The sequence below is a fragment of the Branchiostoma floridae genome, chromosome 16 (assembly GCF_000003815.2).
Source record: "Branchiostoma floridae strain S238N-H82 chromosome 16, Bfl_VNyyK, whole genome shotgun sequence".
NCBI classification, from domain to species: Eukaryota; Metazoa; Chordata; class Leptocardii; order Amphioxiformes; family Branchiostomatidae; genus Branchiostoma; species Branchiostoma floridae.
The window spans coordinates 2,042,042-2,056,013 of NC_049994.1; the positions used below are offsets into that span (position 1 = coordinate 2,042,042).

Here is a 13,972-nt window from a genome sequence, read left to right on the forward strand (position 1 = left end):
TCTGTTATATATGTGAGATTCTTCTAGATCTATTTATAGACAGTACACAGAGATAACAGAATTTAAGTAATTAATGTTGTAACTTTTATTTTTCAGGACGAAAAGAAGGAGCTTCTTGTAGCCACTTTAGTCATCGAATTCGTAAGTAGACGCAGTTATAGCACATTCAGTCTCTTTGAAAAAAATATTCCATTTTTTCGTTTTGCATTTCGCGACTTTTCCACAAAGAAAATTAAATTGTTTGCCAGACCTGGCAGGACAGCCGGCTGACGTGGTGGCCAGAGTACTACGGGAACATCCAGACCCTCAGCGTGCGGGACAGCAGCATCTGGACACCTACACTTACTCTGAAGAGGAAGTATGTGATGGTCTCTAAGTAAACTATTATCATATCAACAACATCACATCATGTTAAATATGTTTTTGATATGATAAATGGTATGTGCGCGTGTGTTTGTGTTAATGTGTCTGTGTACATGCGTTTGTGGAGAAATCTGTTGATCTTTTCCAGAACGAAATCAGCCATGTTATTAGAAATAGTATGATGCTTTGTTACCCCGCAGTGCCGATGGTAAGTACCAAGGCTTGCAAAAGGGCGTACCGATCCTGATAAGACCCGATGGTACCGTAACATGGAGGGTGGAGACTCTGACAAGCACCATCTGCGATGCAAAGCCGTTCTTCTTCCCTGCTGACACAATGGAATGCCACATCTGTTTCTCTGTGTCCTCTGCAATTGAACAAACCATAGGTAAGATGCTGTGAATATGCCACGAATGTTTTCATTTGTGTTTATTTGAGTGGAATAAAGATTTCCATTAATTTATTTCAGGTTAGGCCGCTTCCAGTAAACTTGAGAAATATGTATTGTTGTAAGAAGTGAACTAGTGTAGTAAAATTGGCACTAGTGCGGTAGACTATCACGTACAAAGTTGTCAACCACCTTCATGGCTTCCATATTGGTGCCACTTTTACAACTATCAAACTAGTTTCACTTCCAGAACTACAGATACGGTTCCTCCCTAGTGTCATTTCTACAAGTACAATCTAGGGTTAAACACTGGAATAAAAACGTCATTCATTCCAATTTTTTCGACCTAACTCATTATTTTGCAGAGGATGTCAATGATGCAATTTGCTTAATGCGTCCAAAGATTAGAATATCCGAGACAAAGAAAACTAATCATGCCAGGACACATCTCTCATTGACAATCATTTTTTGAAATGATTTGTGAAACACAGAATGTGGAGGGGGCAGTACCTGTGACGTCTGGTCTCCCCCACAACAGGAGGGCGAATGGAATCGGAAGGACAAGATCTTCGCTGAAGGCAACAAGAAGGCGTGCTTCGCTGTTCAGCTAGAGAGGATCCCGCTGTTCCACATCGCCACGACCGTTGGGCCCTGCGTCATCCTGGTGGTGCTGATGACCATCACCTTTATCATGCCCATAGACAAGGGAGACAGGATCTCCTTCGGAGTGACCATCCTGCTCTCCATGGTCGTGTCTCTCGTGTTTGTCACGGAGGTACTTCCTGTTAAAGGGGCGCTGCCGTTTTTCGGTGAGGACAGAAAATTGTCATATTCTTATTTTTGCTCATATATACACGACGAAGGGGTCACCCACACGTCTTAAGATAGAATAAACAAATAGATACATAGACTGATTTTCTTTAGCTCCTTAGTTACCTGAATGGACTTCGGGAAGGTGGGGAATGTAATTAACGTAATAACTTTTTTTTAAATTCAAGAACCTTTAAGTTATTTTTCAAGGACCAATCAGATAAAGCCATTCAGAGAACATTCGGGTATCTGTTAATTGAAAAGAGTAGGAGTCCTTTCCGGTGTGAGTGGACTTGTAGCTTATGCTCTTCAGTGCAAACCTGGCAACGACGTAAGATGTTTTACCGGTTATGTACTGAAACAAAACAAATGCCATGATTCATATTACAGCCACGCTTATCGTCGTCTGCATGGGGCTGATGGGACTTTTCCTGTTCTTCACCATGTACATCATCAGCCTCCACGACAAGGAGGGGAGTCTGTCACCAATGGCCAAGACTTTCTTTCTCCACTACATGGCAAAGTATGTTCTACTCGTTACAACACAAAGGTTTTAGACTGAAAAGACCAAATGAAATAATGCGAATTGCGTACATTGAGGCATTCTTGTTTCTATAAAAGCACAGGTATCATCAGAAAAATTGCAAATCTCTTATCCTCGAAAACATTTAAAATATCTTACTTAAGTTTAATTTAGCAGGTTGAAGCAGCCCAAACCAGCACCTAAGTGGATTTCCGTGGGAGGAAGATTTCATAGCGGATTTTGAGAGAGTTTTGTTGAATACCAGTGGTCACATTTTGTAATGATATGAACGTTAGATCATAGAAATTAAGATAAACATTGGTTAGAAGCTTCCACATCGTCATCTTTCCTTCTTGCTGATGTTTGATAAGGTTCCTGCTGCTCGGAGACCTCACAGAGAAGGAGGCTGGTCCGACCGGCGGGAAGCTGTCCTGGCCTGAGCGGGCCAACCGCGTGGTCCCTGCCGATGACGTGGTCAAGGTCGACGGAGAGGAGACCACAGACAATGTCTACGAAGACTTGGCGGAGACCGACGGAAAGAACCCGACCGATGTCTTCGAATTCGATGGTATGATAAAAGTCGAGGTCGAGAGCCAAGATCAAATCTCCGATGACGTAGTGAAGGTCGACGGAGAAACCCCAGCTGATGTCTCCGGTACAACAGGCGACATCCCTGCCGAAAACGTTGCGGAGACCGACGTAGAGACCCCCGCAGCTGTCTCCGGGACACCCCACCAGCCGTCCGGCCCGCCCACTCGCCTGGAGGCCGCCGTGGAAGAGCAGACCTCTTGCCTGCGTGACCTGATTAGCATCGTTCAGGAGCAGGCGGTGAAGTCCGAGCAGAAGGCGGAAGAGGTGATCCACAGCCTGGAGGAGCTGGCCAAGGCGGTGAAGGGCGATCAGGAAGTGTCCGATTACACCCTGCTGACCAAGGTCCTGGACAGGCTGTGCCTTGTCCTGTACGTCATCAGCGTTGCTGTGGCCGTGCCCATTTCCATGTATCTGGGCAAGTAAAGATAGTGTTCAGACCCAGGGGCTCCGTGAATACGCCCGAGCACAATCACAGCATAACTGTTACTTATTTACTTCAGCTTTGAATGATCTATATATACAGCTAGAGCTGCCCAATTGTTACAACGGGTTAGTCCGTCAATCAGATATTTTGAAGGTAAAATAAAATACATATCCCTTTTTAAATCAAAAGTCTCTAAGTGGAGCAATGATCTAATGTCTGCTGAGTTTGTAGAGAATTTTATACAGACATTCAATGTAAGATAAGGAAAATGCTTGAAGTTCATTTTATGGTAATTTCTTTGCATGGTATGTTGTATCTACCCTATCGTATTAACCACAGTGTGGATTGTTTTTACGGTATTTGTAAATGTCATACATATAAAATAATGTGTTATAAATTTGCATCTCAAAGTCAACAACAGTAAAATGCTGTTGTCCGGATTTTGGTCTTGCGACAACAATTCTACATTAAGTACCTTATTTATTGATTCATTTATCCATCCATTCATATAAGTAGGAAATGCATGCGGCTTTAACCCTAGTCAGCTTTTTTTGTCATTCTGCGAAGGGGATGGGTGGGCATAATGCCAATTTATGTGAATTTATTGGTGACTTCTCAAAATAACATCTTAGATTTGGTCCGATGGCGACATCAAACCAGCATGAAGAATCATGAAAGTTACATTGAATTGTATAAGATGTAATTGAGTAAGAAATGTAAGAGATTCATCAATAAAACCTTGGAACTAAATCGTTCAAACCTAAAATCAGCAACTTTTGAAAAGGATGATTATATATACGCGGTCTACATTTTGTGCAAATTGACTGTTTTACAGCCTCACAACACCGCCTAGCGGGCAGTACCAGTGCAGCAACAGAGTGTTAGTGTAGACGACCGGTAGTTTATCTAACTGTTTAAATGTATCCAATAAAACATGATGGACTGGCTCCTGACAGCCGCACCATGCACTGGGTAACGCTTGTTCACCTTTATCCGCAGGGTAACATATATACGTTGCTTTAGAAAGACGGGTATTTAGGGATATCAAGTCGACGGACGATAGTTTCAAACTACAAAAGTTTGAACATATTACAACTTGAAGCCAACGTCTGTCGACTTGATATCCCTTAATGTTGGCATCCGTCTGTCTCGGAAGACAATGGTAGGCGGATGGGTTTAAGGCGACCCGTCTGCCTGGCCTGCACTTGGGTTTTTAAGGTGAAGGAGGGGTGTGCACGTCCTTCTCCACCCTCTCGTCCACTGGCACACTAGTCCTACAGGGGCAACTGTATGCAACGTGTAAGACGGCCCCAGCAGATGCAGGTTTGTTGTTTGGAGTTTCCGTCTCCTAGGAGGACTTCCGACCAAGGATGCAAGGGGTTCCTCCTACCCCTGACTCATGTGTCATGGCGGGTGCGTCATGCCCGAACATGCCCCTATGGCCTGTCACCACCACAAAGGCCTGTCACTGCCACTAGCCGCAGCTATGTACTCATTCACACCTGAGTTAGGCGAGGAAAGTCGTGTAAAGTGCCTTTCCCAAGGGCACAAGATCGGTGACACGGCAAGCGGATTTGAACCCCGGACCTCTCGGGCCTGGGACCAACGCGCTCCCGATCGTGCCACGCGGTCCCACTATCCCTTAATACCGTGTGGGTATTAAACACTACGAATATAGGTTAGGCCATGTTGATTTCATTATATGGATGACATCCGCGCTCGCACCAATTTTCGGCCGTTTCCACAAAAAAAAAAAAGGTTTCGACCACACAATGAATTGTGCAAAGCAGCTGTAAAATGAGCACAAATATTCCGTAGATAGAAAAAAAAGTACCAGAAAACAGATAACTAATCATAGTCTAATGCCATAGAATGCCAAAATAAATCCAATGTCAAAGAATAAGATGAAAGAAAAAAATCTACTGTTGGTACGGGGATGGTACCAGTACAGAAAATTCAGGTCCCGTTCTGGTCCAGATGATCATTTTCAGGTCCGGACCTGAACCTTATTGTCTGTGGAAATTTGAGAACTGGCAACACTCAAAACAATGGTAATTGGTCAGCTTTCCTACAAAGGAATCTCTTTGGTGGATTATTGGACTCCCACTGGCATTTAAAAATCACATCTCCAAGTAATAAAGGCTAACTGTCTCTGTACCTTTGACTGTAGAAACTTGGTACAATTGACTATAAACTCTACTTGACTTCGCTCTTGTTGTCTTCTTGGCCCCCGGTAAGACCCCAAATGCCTGCTGACATAGTGTGTCCATTTTGTAATTGGCAAAACCTGTTCCTCTGATTGTTTTTCCAGGTCTGTTTTTTTTCGGATTGGTCCAAGAAGAAAAAAAAAAAGTATTGCACCTGTATAATGTACTGGTCCCTACACCTAACTGTTGGTATACCATACTATGTGTGTTTAGTCCTATGTTATACCTTCCTGGCCACTTTGATTTCATATTGGAGGCAACTTTTTTTATTCGCTCGCTCGCATCAGTTTTGGAGTTCCCAGAGGATGTCATCCATATAATCAAATCAACATAGCCTTACCCTGCGGGTAAAGGTGAACTAGCGTTGCATCTGCATCTCCGATCCGGTCCCAGTTCTACATACTCTGTTTCCTTCTCTACGGAAAATACCCAATCTATCTCAACAACGTGTCTTTAACTGTTGCCATTAAATCCGTTTTTTTTTTCTGTTTTGACTGGCAGTCGTCTCATTGACTCGAACACCTTTCCGACGCCCATGTAACCTGCACCAACGGGGGTACCATTGTCTTAATACTCAGTATAGTCACATTGGGCTGGTGAGTGAACATGTACTTGGTACATAACTATGTGTTCATTAGCCTCTACCAGGCTCCATAGGTCGATATAAAAATAGTAGAAATTGATCAAATAAGGTCTAATAACTAAAGGTAAGAATTTAAATTAACATTTCTGCGACGGCTCAAAATTTCTTAGAAAGACAAGATCTAAACTTTATATCTGTACAAAAGTTAATCCTTGCTGTAAATAAGTTACCTTCATTGCGTCTAAAAATAAACCAACTGTAAGCTATTGTGTCAAGAGTGTTATCGTAATATACGAGTCTTCATACTGTATACTGTATAGTGATTTAATAAAAACTAGATAGATACCGTAGGGTACTAGTAGCGATCACCACGGGTCTGCCTACAGAAACAGACGAACCTTAAGTTAAGATGGTATTTCACTGCACTTGGGGAAAAGGTGCGGCACTGAGTGGTTCGTTCACTGTTGCACTGTTGTGCTGTTTTAAGTTTTTTTTTCTCATAACTTCGATACTGCGTATTACGTTAAAGTATGACTTAAAGAATAAACAAAACGTAAGACAATTTGCAAAAAAAGAGTTAGTTTATGATTTTTCGTGTTGCCATGGCAACGGGTTTCTTAAAGGCATACTTTACGAAAAAACTAATTTTGGTATAAACAATGGGATTTTAAGATTTTATTGTTAAAACTAAACTTCTTATCATATATCTGTATTATCTAACACATCTTAGTTGAACATTTATAATTAGATATTCATAAATTATGCTAATGTAATGACGTAATTGGTCAAAATCCAAGATGAAAAGTATAACCAGCTCATTTTCACTCGGATTTTATCACTTCTTTGTATTTAGTTACAGAAAACATTCATGTGAAGGTTTTAAATTTATTTTCATGGGGTTTTAACGTTATATGCTGAAAAAATGTATCTTAAGGCATTTAATGTTGTTAATCCAAGATGGCGGATAGCTAAACTACAGATGAAGTCATTTTATGACGTCATTTCGACGTCGTTGCGTTGGCCAAGGCCATAGCGCCATAAAAGCCCAGTCTGGATAGGGTTTAACATCTAAAAGCACATGCTACATTCATAAAATTCATAACAACAAGTCTTTTTGATTTTACCTGATTGCTTAGCTTTAACAATATCTTCATCCATATTTTGTCCTAAACAATCATAATACAATCAGCACTTAAACTCTTCATAAAAAATCATCATTTTGCATATGCAGTATGTACTATTTGATGTCGTCATAGCTTGGCACACTCTACATCGGTCTCAGACACGTGCGAACTGTTCTCCTCAGCCTGGGGTACGTCATCTGTTTCCATGGTGATATACTTAGTGACGTCATTGCCCCTTGACACGTGCGGAGTGTTCTCCTCAGCTTAAGGCACGTCATCCGTTTCCATGGTGATATACTTAGTGAGGTCAATGCCTGCAGCCTTCACCATGGTGGCAAACCGTGAGCTCGTATTGGCCAAAAGGGCAAGAGGGGTGTCGAATGTGGAAAGTTGACGTTAGCCTAAGCTAGAAACATCGTAAGTTTCCCGGTTTTTTTTCGGTGCTGGGAGTGTAACCCGCCCACCCAATTCAATAGCGCACGCCGGATAATTTATCGGGGTTAGTTCTAATAACTAGCAGTAATAAAAAAAAAAGCCGGTTGGAAAGGTAGGCTGTCAGAGGAGGCCTACATGTATGCGCACCAAGAATGGTCTGGGTGAGTACAGTATTTTGTACTGCGCGGGCAAATGTTACCCTCTGATGTCTAAATTCCCCTGCAAACTATCATCAATTTAGCCAGCGTGGTTAGTCTGGTAAGACTACTTTTGTAGAAATTTATAACTGGTATGCTTTAGCACAAGAAGGTAAGGGGGTTGCAGGGCCATTATAAAATCACAATTATAAGAGAATTGATATCGGGATATACATGCTTCTGCATGTATAAAGTGATAAAAATGTACACTTTCTTCCTCTTGCAAACAACGTCATGGGTACAACACAGAACGCCACATGAGAACAAGCTACTGCTTCAGACAAGATTTTATTCATAACATTGACAGCTATAATGGTTAATGGTGTATTATTTGCATAAGATAATATGGAGGTATGATTCAGGGCATGTGCTTGTTTTGAAAACATCAGAAAGCAGTGAGCTCTATACACAGGTAAGAAGTACTGAAACAGTATCTGATATGTGACGTTGAACTTATTCTCTGCTCAGTTCCTAGCGAAGCCAAAGAGACTGTACCCTCATACATAAGGGTGATATCCACCCTATCATATCAAGCAGGGAAAGCAAACGTCCCTTTGGACATAATTACTTGAACAAAGGATGACAAATATTAGTTGAAGCAAAATTTATTTACGGCGGAACAAGTGCAAAAATAACGCAAAACATATATTGTGATAAGTGAAAACCGAATATCATGAAAACCAACAAACTGTCATGTAAACTTGTTTGTTATCTTAACTTTGTATCCATAAACAAGGTATCAAAGAAACGACGGCGAGCATAAAGTTCTTGTCAAAAGTTGACACACAGATTCACAACAACATTCTCCATTGACTCCCATTGTTGAAGACTCCGTCCGGTTGCCTCTAGTTTAGTGGCTGTAGTCCTCCATCTGACTACCCTGAGAAAGGAGTAAAGACTGAATCATTATCTACGCTAATTAAGAACATGAAGTAAAGACTGGGTCATTATCTACGCTAATTAAGAACATGAAGTAAAGACTGGGTCATTATCTACGCTAATTAAGAACATGAAGTAAAGACTGGGTCATTATCTACGCTAATTAAGAACATGAAGTAAAGACTGGGTCATTATCTTCGCTAATTAAGAACATGAAGTAAAGACTGAATCCTTATCTACGCTAATTAAGAACATGAAGAACATGCTGTTTGTCACTTAAAGTCAGGGCAAACCGTCCTGTAGGATTTCAGGTGCGATATGTACCAGGACCGAATGCACTGGAAAGTTTATCTCCAAAAAGATTTTACTTTGGCAAATGGGAAGGAGTTTAGCCAGCAGAGAAGTGTTATTGGCCGATGACACTCCTCTACTGGCTAAAGTCCTTCCCATTGGAGATTAGAGTTCGTCGACCTTATACCTCCCTGAAATATTAAAGTTTTGTAAATCTTATGAGAATGACTTAGTATACACATTTACATGATTTATGCATGGTGATGTTCACTATTGACCAACATACACACGTCACTAGTAAAAAATTTCCATCATTAATCATTAAGCGGTTTTACAAAAATGAACATATTATGCAAGTTAGTTCCTCATTTGCACATTTGGTATCCGTATATGTTCCACCTATCATAATTTACATGTTTTACATTTATTGAAGTCCAGTTATTAAAAACAATCGCGTTATACACATTTTAATTATGCAAATTAAGCCACCATTTGCATAACAGGTATATAATCAAAAACATCTTTGCCTAAGCTACATGCATGCCTAAAATGATGCCAATCCGTCAATCCTTTCTGCAGTCTTTTGAATGTTTTAAGAAAATGTCCCTGCAATTTAGAAATTTGCCCTATTTTGTCCTTACAAGACAAGACCATATCACGTCCGGGACAAGAGATACATAGAAAAAACTGCTATGATAGAATATTCTCATTAATTATGAAAATGTACTCCTATTTTGCATAGTTAGTATTTCATTTTGTACATCATTGCCTAAGGTGCCTACATCTCAAAAATTATAAAAAATCCGTTGTTCCCCACGTGTGTTATGAAATAGTCCTTTTTACCAACAATCCTACAAATTTTGCAAACTGGGAACTAATTGGTACGGTCCACCCGCCTCGAAAGTGACGCGTGGGGGCCAGGGAGTCTGACCCGTGTGCCTTGTATGACAAAATAAATGTTTAAAAAATACGGGGGTTATTTACGTGACATTACACCTAAATTCGCGTCACATCGGACGTTAAATACGTGACGTCCGACCTATTACAAACGCGTCACATGAAAGCGCAGCATACGTGATTTAATTGTATCGATAACTTAGTTAACGATCAATGACTACAAATTAAACAGGACGTTACTTGTTCACCTACGACTTTTTAATCAGTCACGTATGCCGCACGTAAGTGTGACGTCTATGTAATACGTCGGACGTCACGTATTTGTCGTCCCATGTGACGTGAATTTAGATAAAACGTCACGTATATAGCTCCCGTATTTTTGAAACAAACGTATTGCCAAGATATGAGTCAAACACGGATCTGGGACACGGAAATTATGCCATAATATGTACCCTAAGTAAGTGGTCATATTTCGACGATGCCGCAAATAAGGCATGAAAGACCTTCTTCTGGTGGATATGAAGTCTGCAGTTCTGTGGTACAAGATCTCATAAGCATATCAAGTGGTTTTGTAAGCAAATTGTATCTCAAAGACCAATACTAGCTTTTGCTGTTGAGTTACCCAGTTTGATAAATGATGTACTTGATAGATGCTCCAACCTGGTATAGGAATCCGATCGTACATGTTGCCACCCGATGAAAACACTTTCTCCCCAACTGTGCAGAGCCATCTTTTCAAATAGCATTGGTTGACTATGTTGTACTGAAATGACAGGCATGTCGAGTCGGCACAACATGCTTCTGCACAGCCCTGGAGGGTGACACCAGGAGGACTGGATATGTCTGAACCTGGACCCCAACAATCAGTCCGGGGGACGTGGCGAAACGCTGATAATCCGCATGTTTCTGAAAAAGATGAATGAAGCTTGAAACCATCGTGTGTGGCGTAACTGGTAGAGCGTTCGGCTCAGAATCTATAGGTCCTGAGTTCGATCCCTGCCGTGCCCCCAGCGTTGTGCCTTTCCTCACTTCACCCAGGTGTAAACATGGATATCTGACTTCGGTCAGGGAGGTAAAAGACTACCTTTACCTTCTGTCTGTACCTTGTATGGGGCACTCTTTATATAAATTACAAAACTTGAGTGCAGTGCAACATTGTCCTAGTCTGTTAAAAAGCAAATAGAAAAAAAGCTTAAAAATTCGGTCACAAGCGCGCACGATTAACTGCGATTTGCGCAGTACGTCATAAGTCGGGAACATTCGAGCGCAATAGTTGAAATATGTAATTCCCTGGTCACAAAGGTCGTAGTTCATCGTGCGATAAGGTCATAAGACCGTGCCGGCGTCAATCGCTGGTAAATCAAAGTAAAACGGGGAGCCTCCTATGACGAAAAATAGGGCTGAATTGGATTTTGAACATGTATAAAGTTTCTCCATCGTCGTAAGTTTTTTTTTTATTGTCCCATATCAGACTTCATTACAGGGGGCATAGATTTGTAATGATGACGTTAATTATTCATATATCTTTAGCATGTTGTGATGGTTTCAGTTTTCCCTGATATTTTTCTTCAGGCTTTATTCAAACAAAATTCAACATCACATTACAAATCACAACAGTGCAATAGAAACATTAATTACAAGCATGCCAGTACAACACGTTACTTATAACAATAACAGCTTATTCTCATTGAAACGTTTCCTAAAGCTATTTTAGGTTCGAAAAATAAATCAGCTAATTTTTTGTCAAAGTACCTGATTGTTCAGGAAATTCATTTAATTAACCATAAACAAAAGTGACAAGGTATTTTTAAAAACTCATTGGTCATGTATTGCAGGGCTTTTTCCTTCGAAATGATATTATAGATATATCCGAAACTGTATATCATAGCTTTTGGAAACGTTTCAATGAGAATAAGCTGTTATAGTTATAAGTAACGTGTTGTACATACCTTCTGAGGGTGTCAGATATATTTTCTCTCCATCGGGCCGGCAGTCACCACACCATCCACCACATCGGCCAGAGGCTACCTGAAAAAATGAAAAAAAAAAAAAAATTTCAATCAACATATAAAGGAGTATGTAAATGAAACATTTCTCTTGTTCATGATATTTAAGGATCTTGTTTTTTCTTGTTGATAATATTTCAAGATCTTAATATGTATTGTAGATGATATTTAAAGATCTTGCAGTTTGGGATTGGTTATACTGTGAATCCAGTATTGAGATTTAAGTGAAAGCTTTTGCTGCATGGATGCGCGGTAAACCTTACCACATTACCGAACAGTAAGTTATAGACAAACCTTTCTGTCCTCCGAGATAAACATGTCGTTGATGGTCAGATATCCTGGGTAGGTGGGACCCATGGCCCAGTGGACTTCTGGTGCTAGCTCAAGTCCCGTCCCAATCAGATCCACTTTGAACGTTCCCTTCGCACATCCCTGTGCAGCTGTATAACAGTCGCCTGCATGCCCGTAAGCAACATCGTTTGGCCCTGTTGTCATTAGAAATATATGTCACCTAAATTGACTTCCTTGGCAAAAGGTGAGCAAGTCAATCTAAAAAGTATCTATCATGATGGTGCAAATTGTTTGACCAACAAACGGTTGACCGATTACATCAATTATCCTGCGTCATCAAAAGGAAAAAGAAATATTTCTTTTTTTTTTCTCAGACTTGATGGCGCATTGACTTGAAGCATTCTTACGAGTCAGTCATCCATGGGTCATTAATATTTAGCACTACTTACGGGGCACATTACAAGTTACAATCTTATAGTAAGGTAATAACATGTTGAACTACCAGTGGTTTGAGCAAAGGTGTAGTCATTTCCAATAACTTCGATCCTGGACGTATGAAACTGGATTCTGAGCTTGCTGAACTTTGTGGTCCCGCGTCTGGCGAATGGTTGCTGAATAAAATATAGAAGAAATCTTGATTGACACGACAAAAGTACAGCGACTTACGTAAATATTTCATCACAGTGACGCTGGCCTTACACGTGTGCTCCTTTAAAGTATAATCACTACGACAAATTTGTTGCACAAATATATTAATAGCAATTTAGTTCATCCTTCAACTTAACGTGGCCACTGTTGTGAGTAGTTATGATTTGCTACCAATAGTTTCACCTACCTGTAATGGGCCGGTGCATTGGAACATATTTTGGTTTACCAGTCGATCGCCAAAGAAAATGGCATAGTTCTCATCGGGACCGGATGGTAGGGTCAGGAACTCTTTGGGTTTCTCCGATGCCATGTCATGGCAATAGACGCGGAGGGATACATCACTGTCCGTGGAAAAAGGGTAAAGTGTGTACTCGCCGTCGTTGGTATTGGAGCGTACAGATTTTGCTTCAGCGCACGATGTGGGCTTGTGGTCTGCATCATCATCATCGGTATGCTGCAGCGCAGGCGACTGCAAGCCTGCAAGAGTTAGTATTATGTTAATATTAAATGCTGTGTCTAAGAATAAGTGATATGTTTGCCCCAGCCAAGACAATCATGATTTTAATATCTTATTCCACCATCTGGGATCAAACTGCAGACTGTATTATCAACTAATTAAAAACTTAGCGGCGGCAGCCATGCACCTGTTCTGTCATGCTCGCTCTGTTAATGACGGAGATGTTTCAAGTAGAACCATGATTGAAAAGGGGGTGTGGCTTCAGGATCGGTCCTTTTATACATGAGCCAAAAGTGTAAGAATTAGGTTTCCAGGCTTGTTCGCCAGCTACCAACGCCCTCTAGACCTGACAGATCAAATCAGATCGTTCCCTTCACTAAACTTGGAGTTTTTGTAAAGGTGGTTTATGCATCCCCCTTTTTTAACGAGATCAAAACAAGGTCATGATACCACTAGCACTTCAAGGCAATGAGCTAAGAAGTTGGAAATATTCTATGCTGTGGATATTTCTTTTAAAGGCCGATAAGTTGTAGACAGGACGGAAACAGTTGTCGTCGAGAGAATTACATAATTTAGCAGTCCGGGGAAAGAAACAGTTGCTGTAGAAGGACCTGCAAATCGGCAATTAAACAGTATAACGATGTGAGTTTGAAACAGTACCTAGTGTTGCGCTAAAGGCTCTCAGCGGAAGGAAAAGTAGTATGAGATCATTGGAGCAAAAGCCGTCGGTGCGTTATGAACTTCACACAGCTAGTGCAATGTTTAGTTCATATAGCACTGACAGAATTTGTTTCATTTTGTACTGATGAAGGCGACACATAGTCGCCGAAACGTTTACGGAAGAATTAAAAGAAGGTT

General features: G+C 40.9%; 2 protein-coding genes across 2 annotated transcripts; one reads left to right on the forward strand and one right to left on the reverse strand.

Annotated features, from left to right (window-relative positions):
- Positions 1 to 699: 699 nt before the first annotated feature.
- LOC118403438 (neuronal acetylcholine receptor subunit alpha-2-like) lies at positions 700 to 3,098 on the forward strand. The gene is made up of 4 exons (XM_035802153.1): positions 700 to 751; positions 1,243 to 1,560; positions 1,952 to 2,084; positions 2,456 to 3,098. The coding sequence occupies exons 1-4, from the start codon at positions 700 to 702 to the stop codon at positions 3,096 to 3,098; spliced, it is 1,146 nt and encodes a 381-aa protein (XP_035658046.1).
- Positions 3,099 to 11,673: 8,575 nt separating this feature from the next.
- LOC118403439 (A disintegrin and metalloproteinase with thrombospondin motifs 9-like) lies at positions 11,674 to 13,313 on the reverse strand. Its single transcript, XM_035802155.1, has 5 exons — positions 13,302 to 13,313; positions 12,884 to 13,126; positions 12,512 to 12,620; positions 12,013 to 12,203; positions 11,674 to 11,736 (listed from the first exon to the last, which is right to left on the reverse strand). Exons 1-5 carry the CDS (start codon positions 13,311 to 13,313, stop codon positions 11,674 to 11,676), a joined length of 618 nt encoding a protein of 205 aa, XP_035658048.1.
- Between the last annotated feature and the right edge of the window lie 659 nt (positions 13,314 to 13,972).

What these genes read in the sequence shown, in the direction of transcription:
- LOC118403438 (XM_035802153.1), top strand. Translation starts at nt 700, where the DNA reads ATGGAATGCCACATCTGTTTCTCTGTGTCCTCTGCAATTGAACAAACC. An exon ending in TGCAATTGAACAAACCATAG is followed by an intron (nt 752 to 1,242) that starts GTAAGATGCTGT and finishes TGTGAAACACAG; the next exon opens with AATGTGGAGGGGGCAGTACC. An exon ending in TTTCTCCACTACATGGCAAA is followed by an intron (nt 2,085 to 2,455) that starts GTATGTTCTACT and finishes ATGTTTGATAAG; the next exon opens with GTTCCTGCTGCTCGGAGACC.
- LOC118403439 (XM_035802155.1), bottom strand. An exon ending in CACCTTTGCTCAAACCACTG is followed by an intron (nt 12,204 to 12,511) that starts GTAGTTCAACAT and finishes TAATGACAACAG; the next exon opens with GGCCAAACGATGTTGCTTAC. An exon ending in TTATCTCGGAGGACAGAAAG is followed by an intron (nt 11,737 to 12,012) that starts GTTTGTCTATAA and finishes TTTTTCAGGTAG; the next exon opens with CCTCTGGCCGATGTGGTGGA.